The sequence below is a fragment of the Acipenser ruthenus genome, chromosome 47 (genome assembly GCF_902713425.1).
Source record: "Acipenser ruthenus chromosome 47, fAciRut3.2 maternal haplotype, whole genome shotgun sequence".
Classification (NCBI taxonomy): domain Eukaryota; kingdom Metazoa; phylum Chordata; class Actinopteri; order Acipenseriformes; family Acipenseridae; genus Acipenser; species Acipenser ruthenus.
The window spans coordinates 2,539,487-2,555,123 of record NC_081235.1 but is presented as its reverse complement, the minus strand read 5'-3'; the positions used below and the strand labels follow the sequence as shown (position 1 = coordinate 2,555,123).

General features: G+C 42.6%; 1 protein-coding gene across 1 annotated transcript; it reads right to left on the bottom strand.

The window, feature by feature from the left end:
* Positions 1–6,192: 6,192 nt before the first annotated feature.
* LOC131721084 (uncharacterized) lies at positions 6,193–11,577 on the bottom strand. Its single transcript, XM_059014310.1, has 3 exons — positions 11,448–11,577; positions 9,051–9,877; positions 6,193–7,699 (listed from the first exon to the last, which is right to left on the bottom strand). Exons 1-3 carry the CDS (start codon positions 11,448–11,450, stop codon positions 7,555–7,557), a joined length of 975 nt encoding a protein of 324 aa, XP_058870293.1. The 5' UTR covers positions 11,451–11,577; the 3' UTR covers positions 6,193–7,554.
* Positions 11,578–15,637: the final 4,060 nt, after the last annotated feature.

The following is a 15,637-nucleotide window of genomic DNA, read 5'->3' as shown; positions in this document are numbered from 1 at the left end:
CGTGCCTAAATACAAATCTACACTTATTAAATCACACGTGAAACACAGACCCGTTTATATCCCGTGTACCAATCTATACACCAACATTAACACACGCACGCAACACACAAATGCACACAGGAACGGGGCACATTGCCACATATACCCCCCCTTGTGCGCAGCACACACGGCCTCAACGGCCACCTCCCCCCTTAAAAATCCAGCAGTCCAGGACAAAGTCTCGGGCTGGGAAGGGAGGCTTCAGTGGGCCCATGGCTGGCAATGCTGTCAGCACCCCTGCCGGTAGTGGCACGGCTGACAGCCTGCTGGTCCATGCTTGCAGCGAAATTGCTGCGGGGGATGCTGGTCTCCTGACCTCTCCCCCTTCCTTCGTAGCCGGTAGCTCCCCTTGGTGGGGCTCCGACCACAGTACTGCCGGCAGCGAAGAAGCTGCAGTGGGAGCAGGTCTCCGGACCTCCCCCACGATCTCCGGCAGCGAAACTGCTGCAGTGGGAGCAGGTCTCCGGACCTCCCCCACGATCTCCGGCAGCGAAACTGCTGCAGTGGGAGCAGGTCTCCGGACCTCCCCCACGATCTCCGGCAGCGAAACTGCTGCTGGGTTGGTGGTCTCCAGACCTCCTCCCCCTTCTTCGTGGCCGACAGCTCCCCTTTCTGGGGCTCCGGCCACCGTACTCCCTGTGGTGGAGGTACGGAAAGCAGAGACAGCTCCTGCTGTTCTGCTTCTGACAGTGGCGGAGGCAGAGGCAGCTCCTGCTCCTCTGCTCCTGGAAGTGGCAGAGGCAGCTCCTGCTCCTCTGCTCCTGGCGGTGGTGGTGGAGAAGGCAGAGGCAGCTCCTGCTGCTCTGCTCCTTCCGGTGGAGGTGGCGGAGGCAGAGGCAGCTCCTGCTGCTCTGCTCCTGCCGGTGTAGGTGGCGGAGGCAGAGGCAGCTCCGGCTGCTCTGCTCCTGCTGGTGAAGGTGGGAGCAGCGTGTAGTCTCCTGCCGATGGAGGTGGGAGCAGCGTGTAGTCTCCCCCTTTTCCAGGGGACTGGTGCTGCTCTGCCTCTCTTGCAGGGAACTGGTGCGGCTCCGCCTTTGACGGGGAAACCAGCAGGCATTCTCCCTCTGCTGGTGGAGGTGGAACCAGCAGGCATTCTCCCTCTGCTGGTAGCTTGGGTCCTGGGGCTGTGGAAGCCCCGACTTCCCTCTCTTCGGGCTGTGGACGCACAGACTCCTCCCTTTTGGGCTGTGGACGCACCGACTCCTCCCTTTTGGGCTGTGGACGCACCGACTCCTCCCTTTTGGGCTGTGGACGCACCGACTCCCCCCTCTTGGGCTGTGGACGCTCGGGCTCCCCCCAATCAGGCGTAGGACGTTCGGGCTCCTCCCACTCAGGCGTAGGACGTTCGGGCTCCTCCCACTCAGGCGTAGGACGTTCGGGCTCCTCCCGCTCAGGCGTAGGACGTTCAGGCTCCTCCCGCTTGGGCTGTGGACGCTCAGGCTCCTCCCGCTTGGGCTGTGGACGCTCAGGCTCCTCCCGCTTGGGCTGTGGACGCTCAGGCTCCTCCCGCTCGGGCTGTGGACGCTCAGGCTCCTCCCGCTCGGGCTGTGGACGCAAAACCAGCAGGCATTCTTCCTCTGCTGGTGGAGACGGGGACAGCAGGCATTCTTCCTCTGCTGGTGGACCTGCTACCTGGGCTGCTGTTCCACTTATAATTGCCTCCAGGTAGCTGAGGACCAACCCCACACCTTCCTCCCAGGTGCTTACGGTCTGTTCCCTCTCGTAAGCCTCCCATCGTTCCCTATCCATAAACCGCAGGAACCGGACGACTACTGGTATAGACTGGGCCTCCAGCCCAGCATTTTCCAGCATCCAGTCCCGCACTTTGATGGCGTCTTCTGCCATGTTTTTTTTTTCCTCTTTTTTTTTTTTTTTTTTTAAACACAAAACCCCCTCTCCTGGTCTGACGCTTGGAGGCGCTGTTTATCCCACGATGACACCACGTGTCACAAAGACGGCCGGAGTGGGTGGCGTCAGACCAGAAGCAGGAAATAAACAGACAGAGATGTGTGGTTTGGTGAAGCTGAGCGAATGCTTTCGCTCAGCATTTAATAAACAGAACAGAAAATAAAAGGTTTGAACACAAAAACACGGGACACGGCACTATACGCCAAAATAAAAAGACAAACAAAACGTACTACACTTAAACAGACAGACGAACAAACACGGTGAGTGAAAACTTATATTTACGTTCTTTGTAATATTTTAGTTTCTCCTTCTCCACACTCGTTCTCCACTCACCGAACACCCAACCACGAGTGAAAGAAAATGTGTCTATATATACTGTTGTGCTGGGATTCAATTACTAATTAATTATTCACTTGAATCCCAGCACGTGAATTAATTCTGTGCAACCCCGTGCTCACATATTACATTTAACCAGCACGTGAAGTGATTTGTGCCCTCCTCGTGCCTAAATACAAATCTACACTTATTAAATCACACGTGAAACACAGACCCGTTTATATCCCGTGTACCAATCTATACACCAACATTAACACACGCACGCAACACACAAATGCACACAGGGACGGGGCACATTGCCACATGCCCCCTCTCAGGGCTTCGGTGATATCTCAGGTTCCAAGTGGTTCTACGGGAATTGGCCCCCCGAGATGTCATCCCTTCCTTCCACAGAGCAATCTTCAGTTGCGGCTGTAATCTGGGGGCATCAATGCTCAAAAAAGGTCATAACACCTCTACAGTAGCTATTATCAATAAAGGCAAATCCTCTTCCCCTGCCTTCAATGAGGCTCATCAGAAAACTCACCTGGGTTTCAATGTTGGGTAACTTTAGAATCCAAGCTAAACACATCCCGGGTTCAAAAAACATAATTGCTGACTCTCTTTCTCATTTTAATTTTCAGAAATTCCATTCACTGTTTTCAGGAGACCCCCTACCGCATCCATGTCCAGGGTTCAAGGACCTCACATTGTACTAAGTCAACCATCTCCCAACATCCAGATCTCCGAATCAGCAGTTAATCTCATGAAACAATCAGTCTCACAAAGCACCAGAGCTGCTTATAATACAGGGTGGCGTTCTTACATCAAATACTGCTCCCTGTCACATTCACGCCTTACTTCCGAATCTTCCATCATAGAATTCATTACTTATTGTTTTAAAAAACGCAATCTCTCCCTTTCCACCATACACCGATACTTGTAAGGACTACAGTTTCGCTGTCGTTTGCTCGGAATCTCGATCTCTCCCTGTGGCATTCTTACGTGTTGTTCCCGCACTGAGGCAGGCAGACAGACAGGCAGGTGAGAGCCAGAATGGAAGCACGGAGACACAGAAGTGCAGTGAAACACGACAGCACGGCGCTCACGATTTATTACCACATAAACAAACTCTACGTTCAGGCTGCTTTTCTCCATACAAAGATGCCATGCTCATAATGATATATTTGTATGTTTTGTAATATGCACTTGACTTGCCGATTCTCAGTATGAAATGTACGGATGAGAGATGCAACCGTGGAGCGTTTCAGGTTTGGTTGAACTATCAACCCAGCTGCTTTCATTGTCAAGCCTCTGTTTATGACATGATCAATGACAGTTACTCGTATGTTATTTGAGACAGCAGCATGTTTTTGTCTCCCTTGTCAAGGCTGTCTGCTCACAATACCACGACCGCGACCACATCCACGCCCACGTCCACATCCACATGTGTTTACATGTTTTGGGAATTGTGCTAATAGTTTCAGGAATTTTGTTTTAGCAATTGAGAAAAACTGTAATTGGTCTATCTAAATTTTGGAGAAAAAAACTGCTGCATTTTATTTTGGATGAGGGGTTAAATACTATATAACTTTTTGTTTGATGTATTGATGTTAGCATTATGTTTTGCAAGATGTGTGAATAAATTTGACATACTTAATTTTGCAAATGTGTGATATGTCTTAAAATGTGCGAAGTGTTTTTGCATTTGAGTTAAATGTTTTGATAATTGCTTTCGGAGTATCCAACATTGTGATTTAGCAACTGAGAAAAACTGTAAATTAGCATAGACTAAATACACAAGCAATACTGTATTTATGTGAGGTGTTCCTGTGGTAGTGCAGATAATCACTAAGATTCTACGCTGCAGGGGGCTTTCAAAGATCCATCGAGACAACTCAGGTATATAAGCCAGTTATCATGTCCAAAATAGCAACTGAAGTGACTGCGTGTGAATAAATATCTATGCTATACATTTGCGGGGATTCAAGATGTTATTCCATCCTCTGTTTTGTATGGTCACTGGATCTGCTGATCTTTTGCCTTGCTGGAAGGTTTTATATAAATTATAAGCTACATCTGCTAGTATGGTAAATGAAAGATATATTCTATCGCTTAATCATTCAAGAGTCATGAAAAGACATTTTGCCAAACTCCACCAGTAAACCTCAACTAAACAAAACAAAAGAACGCAAGCTCGACTGCTGCTTGTGACGTCACTTCTCAGAAAGAGGAGTAGAGCGCAAAGTACCACAAGCTAGGGACAAATTAAAAAAACTAAAACAGTCCTACCTGCAGGAACGAGCAAGGAGGGGCCATTCGGGAGAAGTGGGACGGTCCCGCAGAGCAATGCTTTGTGCTTCAGTTACATTTGGCATAGCTATGTACGTGTTGCAGTGAACAAGGGAGTTGACAAACTTGTAAATACAGCGATGAACTGTGGTTTTATGCACCCCAAACACATTGCCAACTACCCTGTACTCAGCTGAGTAACCCTAACCCTGTACTCAGCTGAGTAACCCTAACCCTGCACTCAGCTGAGTAACCCTAACCCTGCACTCAGCTGAGTAACCCTAACCCTGCACTCAGCTGAGTAACCCTAACCCTGCACTCAGCTGAGTAACCCTAACCCTGCACTCAGCTGAGGATGCCAGCCTATACAGAGCAATCGCCACTCTTTTTTTCCACTGGCACAGGAGGCAGTACGTAATTCCTTTTTGGCTGCATATCTTCTTTTACCAGTGCCACTATAATACTGAATGTTGCCCTGGTGATGCAAAATGACATCCACTGCACTTCTGAAAGCACAACCCCTTCCCACCAGCAAGATGGATGAGTATGTGTCCAAACCATCCTTTCGCTAGCCACTAGCATTAGATAACAAGGCATAAGGACTTGCTGGTAGAGGATGTTTGAAGGTTAAAGCCCCCGAAACAAATGGAAAACATCCACTGTTCCCAATCCAGACAGCCTTGGGAGCACACGTGGAAGATGTCTGGCACAGAGCTTAGGAAGCTTACGTCTCCACCGGTTTTCAGCCGTGGTGATCTGCAATACCTGTGTTGGTCAGTTTCATTATACCTCTCAGTTAATTTTTAATAAATGAGTCGTAAGATAAAATTAGTTCAATACTAATGACATGACACCCCACTAATGACATTTGAAAAACTATTTGGGCAGAGCAGTAAAACACTTTATTAACCAACCAGGCACCAGGTATTTTGCTTTATTACAGCAGCTTAGATTCACTCCTGTACCAGTTCTCTGCGCATGTAAACCACATTTTCACAAAATGTCACTAGTAATCTTCAAAACCAGCACGAGTATTTTACGCATAGTTAATTTACATATCAACCCCCACCTTTCCCATTCATTTGCATGACGTTGGGTGAAAAGCCCGGTTTACTCGAGTAAAATAAACTGAGCGAATGGAAACTCAGAAAAGCATTTTACACGAGACATTTTTCTTGAGCAAATGTCTCGAGCTAAAAAAACACGCATGGAAACTCCACTGTTGACACGTCTAAATCCAATGTTACCTGTAGGAACAAATGAGCTCTGAATTACTTAACTAGACCCTTCATTGAACTGATAATATGCTTAATTCAACCTTTTTAGTTGTTTTCAGCATCAGATTTCAAGTTAAATATATCATTTTATAAGTAACTTTTTAGGCACTGAGAACAATTAAAATGGTCTAATGAACCACATTAGTTCAATTAAGAGTTTCATTAAGTAATTGGAATGAATCCCTGCTCTAGACGAGCATAAGTGATTTAGATGCTTAGTCATTTACAAAAACCGGGGCTATACCAGCCTACACCTGCCCAAAAAAAACTACAGCCTTACATTTTTAACTGTAATGTTACTTTGAACCACTGTACAAAAGCTTGGTCTTACAATAAAAACAAAAATGACTATTGTTTTTTTTTTTTTTACTTTATTGACCACAAATGGCTGTGAAGCAAACACAGAAACAGAACTTTCATTTGATCCAGCGCTGCAGATGGAATATACTTAACAAAAGCATAACAGTATATATTTCTAAAGAAACGATAATATTGTATTCCTGACTGAGCCTTGCTTTAGCAATATAACGCATCCCGACTCTCTCCAAACACGGAATATTGTATTTATTAGATAGATTTACCTTCCAAAAGTTTGGTCGACAAGAAGCAAAATGGCGATGCGTATTATTTATGCATTAAAAGTAAATATCATGCATAATTCATATTTTCAATGGGCAAAACCCCCTTTACATGGCCTGATCGTGTTATTTATTAGTATTATTTATTTCTTAGCAGATGCCCTTATCCAGGGAGACTTACAATTGTTACAACATATCACATTATTTTTACATTCAATTCTGTTATTTTTTTTACACATTATTTATTTATATACAATTACCCATTTATAGAGCTGGGTTTTTACCAGAGCAATCTAGGTAAAGTACCTTGCTCAAGGGTACAGTGTCCCCCCACCTGGGATTGAACCCACAACCCTCCAGTCAAGAGTCCAGCGCCCCTAACCATTACTCCACACTGCTGCCCTACTAGGAGTGTGGTTAGTGTGGTGAGTAGTGTGGTTAGTCCAGAGCCCTAACCACACCACTACACACTGCTGTTATTAGGACTTGCATCGCCCTGCTGTGAGTTTTCAGATATATCATGATGCTCATAATAATGCTGAGTGGTTCTTATTGCAGTTACTCAAATAGTGTGTGTTTTTAAAGAGTCTCTTCAGCTCTAGACCAGCCAGAGTGTATTCATATTAGAAAACTCCATCCAGTGCACAGAGGTGCATTGCCATGAAAACTAAAGGCAACTCAAATCCAAAGTGGTGCAGATGGTGCTGGCTCTTACCTCTCTAAACTGACTTGGACTAATCTCGTCACAGCTATCTACAGCAGGTAACTAGAACTGAAGAGCAGCTCCTGAACTCAGGTGAAAGCACTGGACACAGAGAATGATTGCAAGCATATGTAAAGGTAAAGGGTCAGCGAAAATATATCCCATTCAATTACAAGGGACTGCAGGGAGGGAGGAAACCTGCAAAGCTACAATAAAACTGCCTTTAGAAAACATAATCAAACTGGAGCCAGAGAGGAAGCTGCCACTAAACTGACCTGCCTTCGTAGCACATTAACAAACGAGGGAGTCCACAGTGTCTTGTTTCCAATGAAGTACAGTGCAGAATAAATCCTGGGTGTGACTGAGATTCTGCAGCTTTAAAGCCTTATTGCACTTGTTTTAGTGACATCTTCCACAAGCACTGCTGTGTGTTTTTGTTGTGTTACTGATCAGGCATGATGTAGACATCGTCAGTGGGATTGGCAGAGCTGGAGTAGTTGTAGTACACAGATGGGTCATTGCTGTAGATGGCTTCATCCTGAGGTTCGTACTGCATGTAGCACTCATCATCACCCTGGGGGGGCTGCCTAAACAAACAGCAAACAAAGGGTATTCTAAACAAAAATACAACTGGAACACAGATACAAGAACCAATACAAGAAACGGCATCAACTAAATGGCAAATGATTCGACTACAGTTTCAGCACTAGTGAGTGCTTCTCAAAGGGTATTCAGTAATGTTTGTTCTCTGGGAAAATCTGATACAAGGTGCAATTGGTATGTTACCCGTAAAATGAAAACATGCTTTTTTATACTCTGGGCAGTCACCCTGGGTTGCATTGTGTGATTACCCCTAACAATAAGGGGTTGATACAGCCCAGGGGAATACCCTGGGAATATAAATGCAACTGCACACTTTTCTGATCTAGCCGGCGCTACACATGTCTAAGCAATGCAGGCACACACAGTGAGTCCTCATAATCAGGTAAAAGCCCAGGGGAATACCCTGGGAATATAAATGCAACTGCACACTTTTCTGATCTAGCCGGCGCTACACATGTCTAAGCAATGCAGGCACACACAGTCCTCATAATCAGGTAACAGTCACACAATACCTGAAAGGTTCATAATATTTGTTTAAAATAGCAGCAGTGTGGTGTAGTGGTTAGGGCTCTGGACTCTTGACCAGAGGGTTGTGGGTTCAATCCCCAGTGGGGGACACTGCTGTTGTACCCTTGAGCAAGGTACTTTACCTAGATTGCTCCAGTAAAAACCCAACTGTATAAATGGGTAATTGTATGTAAAAATAATGTGAAATAATGTATAATGTGATATCTTGTAACAATTGTAAGTCGCCCTGGATAAGGGCGTCTGCTAAGAAATAATAATAATAAAATCACAAGTTTATCGTATTATAGCCAAATGCAATCCAAAACATGTATGGGAGGCTGGAGAGTAAAGTTTAGCGAAGAAATCAAGGAAATTAGTCTTCCAGACAAATGGATGTATAGACAGATGGATGGGACCATTAAGAAATTTGCCTCAACTTGCTGCACTATTTAAGACATTGAAACTATAAAAGAAACATAATAAACGTTACATTTTGTCATTGAATTTACTACATTTATGTAATTATTTCAAAATTCAGCACTATTGAGTGTTTACTAGTTATGGATACCATTGAGACTTCTAGGTGAGACGTGTGGCAAAGAGTTGTATGAGGTTTAAGGTATTTAGAAGCTAGTTAAGCTATAGCAGAGACACCCGGAGCTGTGTACTCACCCCTGTGCTTGGATCTGTGTACTCACCCCTGTGCTTGGAGCTGTGTACTCACCCCTGTGCTTGGAGCTGTGTACTCACCCCTGTGCTTGGAGCTGTGTACTCACCCCTGTGCTTGGATCTGTGTACTCACCCCTGTGCTTGGAGCTGTGTACTCACCCCTGTGCTTGCTGGTGTGTACTCATGCCCACACTTTCATACTCCATTTTCTGTGCCGCAGCAGTGGCAGCAACCTCCACATTTTCATAAAACTGGTTCTGCGAAAACGTCTCGCTCATAGTTGTGGCGGCGTACCTAGGATTCTGGCCTTCTGGGCTTCTGTTTGCTACTTCTTTATTACCACAAGAAGGTGTAATTGTCTTTGAAGTACTCCTCAGACGCCAGATCACAGCCATGATCACAACTACAGCAACCACAAGAAATGCTAGACTAAGACTGACGACAAGTCCAATACTAATCGAACATTTCTCTTCATAGAAACTGTAAACGTTGGTCAAGTTTGAATTTGATGAACATTTTAGAAAAGAGCTGCAGTTCTGACAGTGTGTTATTGCACTTTGTACAACATCACACCTGCAGTCCACCACCATCTGCTGCAGAGCTTTATTTTCAAATATGGTGGACGGGACTGAATTCAGAGGGTTTCCTTCCAGGTTCAAATGTTTTAGATTGGTTGAGCGCTCCAAAAAATTTGAAGGGAGAACAACCAGGAGATTATGGCTGAGATTGAGGGTTTTTAATGAGGTTGTGTTCACAAGAAAATCATGCTGTAAGCGCGTGAGTTTATTATTGGAAAGATCTACTTCAGCTAGATTTGATACACTATGATTGGTGTTTCTAATTGTGGAAATGTTCTTGTTTCGACACTGAATATTTCCATCAGTAAGATGTGCCCAGTCTAGTGTAGCATCTGTGCCACAGTCTGTGCTGCTACAAGTCCAGATGAAAAGAAGCAGAAGTGGTATGGTCCTCCTTAGTGCCATGCTCTACTCAACAAAAAAAGAAAATCAATTTACATTCATTGAACTGTTTCCAGGCGCATCCATATTGATAGCAAACAAATGGCTTTTGCAATGGTGACTGCCAAGAGTCTTGTGAGTCTTGCCAGTCACCATCGAAGAAACTAATTGGCAAAGGTAGAAAATAAAGGGTAGAAACACCCCACCAGTCTATTCTAAATTGGTGGTAAATAGATAACATTTGCGGTATCACACACAACTTATCCATTGACAAAATTCCAGTAACTGCTGGTGACCAGTTAAAAGCTGGGAATTGGAACAAATACATTGTGGTCTCTTACTGGGAACCCAGCAGGTGTATAAAACCCCAGGATGAATTATTTAAGTTAAAAAATCCAGCAAACATTTCTAAATATAATCAAAAGGAGTAGATATCGGGTTTTATGCAAAAAATAAATAAATAAAATAATAAAGTTCTACTTATAGCTATAAAATGACATTACAGTGTCAGCTGGGATCGTTTAAACAGTGGTACTCAGCTCTAGCCCTCGAGATCCACTCCAGTCCTGGTCTTTATTCCAGCCAGGTCCTACATTAGTTAATTGCCTCTCAGCAGCTTCAATTAACTACATTAGAACCTGCTTGGAGTAAAAACCTGGACTGGATTGTATCTCGAGGGCCAGAGCTGAGTACCACTTTGTGTTAAATGCTTAAAGAAAAATAAATAATAACTTCCTCAAAATGCTGGCTGTGATCTGTCTACCCTGCAATCTAACACTGCACACTAAGCATTCACTTCCAAATACACATCACCATTATCAAGTTCATCTTCCTGCCCCTCCAAATGAGCTACCCGGGCTTTAGTGTGTTAAAACCTGCACATTTCAGTCAAAACACAGGGTAGCCCGTTTGAAGCCGTCATTTGTGCTTCTCCAAATAAGCTTCCTTGTATTGTTTGATTTAGGTAGCTCATTTGGAGGGGAGGCGCTATTTATCAGAGGCTCAGATTTTCAGAACACTGGTACTGTGTGTGTGTGTGTATATATATCTATATATATATATATCTATATATATATATATATATATATATATATATAGATATATATATATATATATATATATATATATATATATATATATATATATATATATATATATATATTATCAGTTATATATCAGTTATATAGGTTATATATAAACTCCTCAGTCTTCAATAATGTTTTTATTTCCTATTAATAGAAATAATTGTACAACATGTACTGCTGGAATGTTTACCATTTATATATTTTCATATCTTATTTCTAACTGTTTCTATTTCTCTAATAAAATGTTTCTTCAGCCCTTAATCAGTGAATCCCTAAACTAACAAACATCCTTTATACTTAACAATGAATTCAAATTAATAGAAATAAACTAATTACTAGTTTATTTCTATTAGTTAAAATGTAGCATGTTCCGAACCCAGATGTGACCCTGATAAACAACAGTGGAAGCAGCCTGTGCAATCTCTAGTTTAATCATTCAATTAGCTTCCCAGCTGTTTAGAATATTCTCGATATTAAATATATACAGAAATAATTCAATGTGTGGAACTTACCATAATGTGCGTGTGTACCTCTGAACGCTTGACAAAACCATCTGAGAACTGAGTTAGCACATATGTAACCAGACTGCCTTCACAATATCCTAATATTGCAGAAAAAGGAAACAAAATTGCTCTGCGCAGTAAAAAAGCTGGACTTCCCGTTTTGTATGTGCTGAAATTTGAGTCTTACAAACGAAGTAGTGAAAACTGAGGGAGCATTAAAACTTCACAGCGAAATAGTGAAAGAATTCAGACAATGCAAAAGGATGCAGTTGTGACAGCAAAAGTAAATGGGTTGCATGGGCTTTACCAAATGTGTCCTTCTTTCCATGATGTTTTATTATTGGTACAATTATTGAATGTTTCACAATTAAAGAACAACTTGGTACTGCTATCAATTATCACAGTTATCTGGTGTATGACTAATTTAACGAATGTCTTTTCATTTAGAATCACTTCGTACTTCATTTTTTGTTTCAGTCATACATCCTGGTGAATTTAAAATCAGCCCTGTGTTCTCAAACACGTCTTCTCTCTAAGTGCAGCTCGTACACCAGAGTGTACCCATTAAACCTGTCCCCCGACAACACATTGCCGCCAACATGTCCTATGAGGTATTTCTTACTTATGTATTTCTAGGGACAGCGTGTTGCAGGGGAATGGGTTAATGGTTACACTCTGGTGTACCAGCTGTTCTTAAAGAAAAGACTCTTACCTTACTGTATATTTTGCTAGTACGAAATACTGTCAAACAGTTCCCTTAACCAAATGACTCAGGCTGGTGGCTGGGTGGTTTCCAAAATTACTAATGCACATATTGCAACCCTATTGACACACAAGTGTGACTTAGCTTACATTTTGAAATTCAAGCACAGTATCACGACATTTTTGCTACTACTAAGGAAATAGACATTATTTCCAATAATTGAATCAAAGGTTTGTGGTATATGTAATACAAAACAGTGACAGAAACCATAACATTTCACAAGCCCATCATTTTTTATGCTTTATGTTCTTAAGGCTTAAGCTTTAAAATTGTAGCTAACAAAATAATTCCATAAATGTGGCCTGTCATGCGCTTGCATTCACTACACAGGTGTCAAATGTGCAGTTTTGAAAGAAATGCATATTACAGCAAACATTTACATTTTAAAACATGATATCTGGTGGTGCACTTTGTTTAAAGAAAATTCTCAGTTTTGTTTGCACCTCTTTCCAGGAAGTCTGTTACTGCTTTAGTTCTGAAAGTGCAAGACTAAAAGCATGGCTTGCTGTGACCAGGATGACTTGTGGTGATGTCAGACCAGGAAGAGACAGACTCGGTACTACGGGGTATGAAGCGCTGATGCGCGTGTTTATTATAAATAAATAAAAGTGCTTTTCAAAACAAAACGGCACAATTGCCAAAACAGACAGACAATAAAAAACACGGTGAACATACCCAAAACAAATAACATGCTGGTTTAAGAGCCAGCACGAGTAGAATTTCGAAGTATTTAATTTCACTCACGACTCAAGTCTTTCGTCTCTGAACCAAACCAACCCCGTTCAGCCAAAGCTGCGAGTTTTTATACATGTGACCCTCTCCAGATTAGTAATAAATTAACCATCTGGAGATGGTCACATTCTGCACAAGTTTAGCATGGATGGGGAATTTTAACCCCATCCATGCTGTAAAACATTAATAACAAACATTGTGTTTTATTAAACACTAAACAATAAATTTGATTAATATTACAACAAATATAATACAAAATACGCACAGGGGCTGGATGTAGTGCCAGATATCATGATTTAAAATGCAAATACCTCTACATATGTTCCACATATGAGACCTATATAGTGAATGGATGTGCATGGCAGAGAAAATACATGGAACATAGCAGCAATTACTGTAACATGAGAAATGTATCAAAACTTTTAAATAGAAAATGACCAGCCTACTAACTTAATGTCCTCTTTACTGTTTAAAGCAGTATTCACATTTTTTGATAATGATGCTTAACACAAGCTGCTTAAAAAAAAACAAAAAAAAAAACAGAAGGAAGTTACAAGCAGAATTATACGAGTACGAAACACAACTGGATTTGACAACGGCACTGTAGTAAAATCGAAAGTAGACAGTTTGTTTTTAAATCGACAGCCGTCTCGAATAATAGGAGAAGTTTAGTTGCTTACTTTCTATAGGATTGCACTGCACACTTTCAATAAACAAACATCACAAAGGCCACTGACAGCCTGTCCCTGAATGATGCATTCGGTTGAAGTCAGACTCCAAAACTTGTACAAAATGTACAACTTTTTGAAAGAAAAAGAAGTTTTAACAGGGAGGAGGCTGGGGGCATGAATCAGCGACCCCGCGTACCGCAAGTGAGAGCCTAAACCACAGTGCGAAAGAGCTGGGCTTGTCTGCTTTCGTGGTTTTAGTGCTTTTAACCTCATCTCATCTCACTGCCACACTGTCACACTCCCTGGGTTATTTCACCTGGAGGCTGAAATTGTATCTACCCTTTTACTGGCTTCTTTCCTGTCACCCCACCCCCCATCTTGCCCAGCTGCACCGGCTACCTGTAAATTCAGGATTACTTTCAAAATTCTCCTGCTCCCCTACAATGCCCTTCATCACACAGGTCCCGAGTACCTCCTCAACTTGCTGTCCCTGCCCACAAGCTGAGGTCCTCCGACTCTATATGGCCTGCTAGTTATCCCCAAGCAAAAGTGCACCACACTTGGAGAACGCTCATTTAGCTTCATGGCTCCGACTCTCTGGAACTCTCTCCCAGTTTTGGTGCTTGATGCTCCCATTGTCACGCTCTTTATATCAACTCTCAACTTGTTCTCTCTTGCTTTCCATGCTCTTTAAGCCTGAATTTTCACATCCTAGCCTTGTATTGTTTCTTACTGTATCTTGTAAAGCGCTTTGTGATGGTGGTCCACTATGAAAGGCGCTATATAAAATAAAGATCAATTGAATAACCAATCGGCTGCTTCCCTTATTAACTGTCATGCCAGTGACCCAGAAGACTATTGGGGTCTAATAACCAAGGAAGTAAAGCAGGAACAGACTGTAATACCAGATGTCTGTTTTAAAATAAAAACATGTTTGCAATAACGTGTTTCTTTCAGAACTGCACATTTGAGACCTATGTAGCTAATAGAAGTGCAAAATGGGTGAGATTCACAGAATTATTTTGTCAGTACAATTACTTTAAAAGGCTGCCATTGTAAAGCTTCATCCTTCAATGTTACCCCATTAAGAAAAAGTCATGGTATAATGACATCAGTATTACATCACAAAGCCACTTTGACTCAAGGACAACACGAAATGCTCTCTGGCCCCATGCAGCATGCAGTTGTGTATTTCTTTTACATTGGTTACTAGATAGTGTCAAATGTAGCAGTGGTTCATTCTGTTGCCTTTTTTGTTCACTGCATGTCACCCTTGTCATTGTGTTTGAGGAACTGCACAGAAGAGATCATCTACATTAAACAACTGGTGAGATACAAATAAATTGTTTTACTGAGAGTCTCACCTACTGTTGTAAAAGAAGTAGAGTGCAGAGTTAGTCATGTTAGCAGTTCAGTCTCCATGCCTCAAGCCAGCCCTGAACTGGAGGGAGCCCCCTTTCTCTTAGGGGTGAGCAGTTCAGTCTCCATGCCTCAAGCCTGCCCTGGACTGGAGGGAGCCCCCTTTCTCTTAGGGGTGAGCAGTTCAGTCTCCATGCCTCAAGCCTGCCCTGGACTGGAGGGAGCCCCCTTTCTCTTCGGGGATAAGTGAGGCAGCAGTTCACTCACCCCCGAAGAGAAAGGGGGCTTCCACCAGTCCAGGATAGTTTTGAGGAATGGAGATTGCAACCCCCTCCTGTTTGTCAGTACTTAGTAAGGCTAATCTTCACTAAACATAGTATTTTTCATTTGGACTTACTGTAAAAAACTTTCTTTTTTTTTTTTTTTTAAGTACTAGAGTATCTTGAAAAGTTACTTTGAAGACTAGCAGCTTCAAACTCCAATCTCTTTTCCCTTTCTGTCATGTTTGCAGTCATCCAGAGAAGTGTTTTTATTGCAGTTACTCCAATACTGTGCTGTTGTTTTATTGCAGTTACTCCAATACTGAGCTGTTGTTTTATTGTAATTACACCAATACTGTGCTGTTGTTTTATTGTAATTACACCAATACTGTGCTGTTGTTTTATTGTAATTAC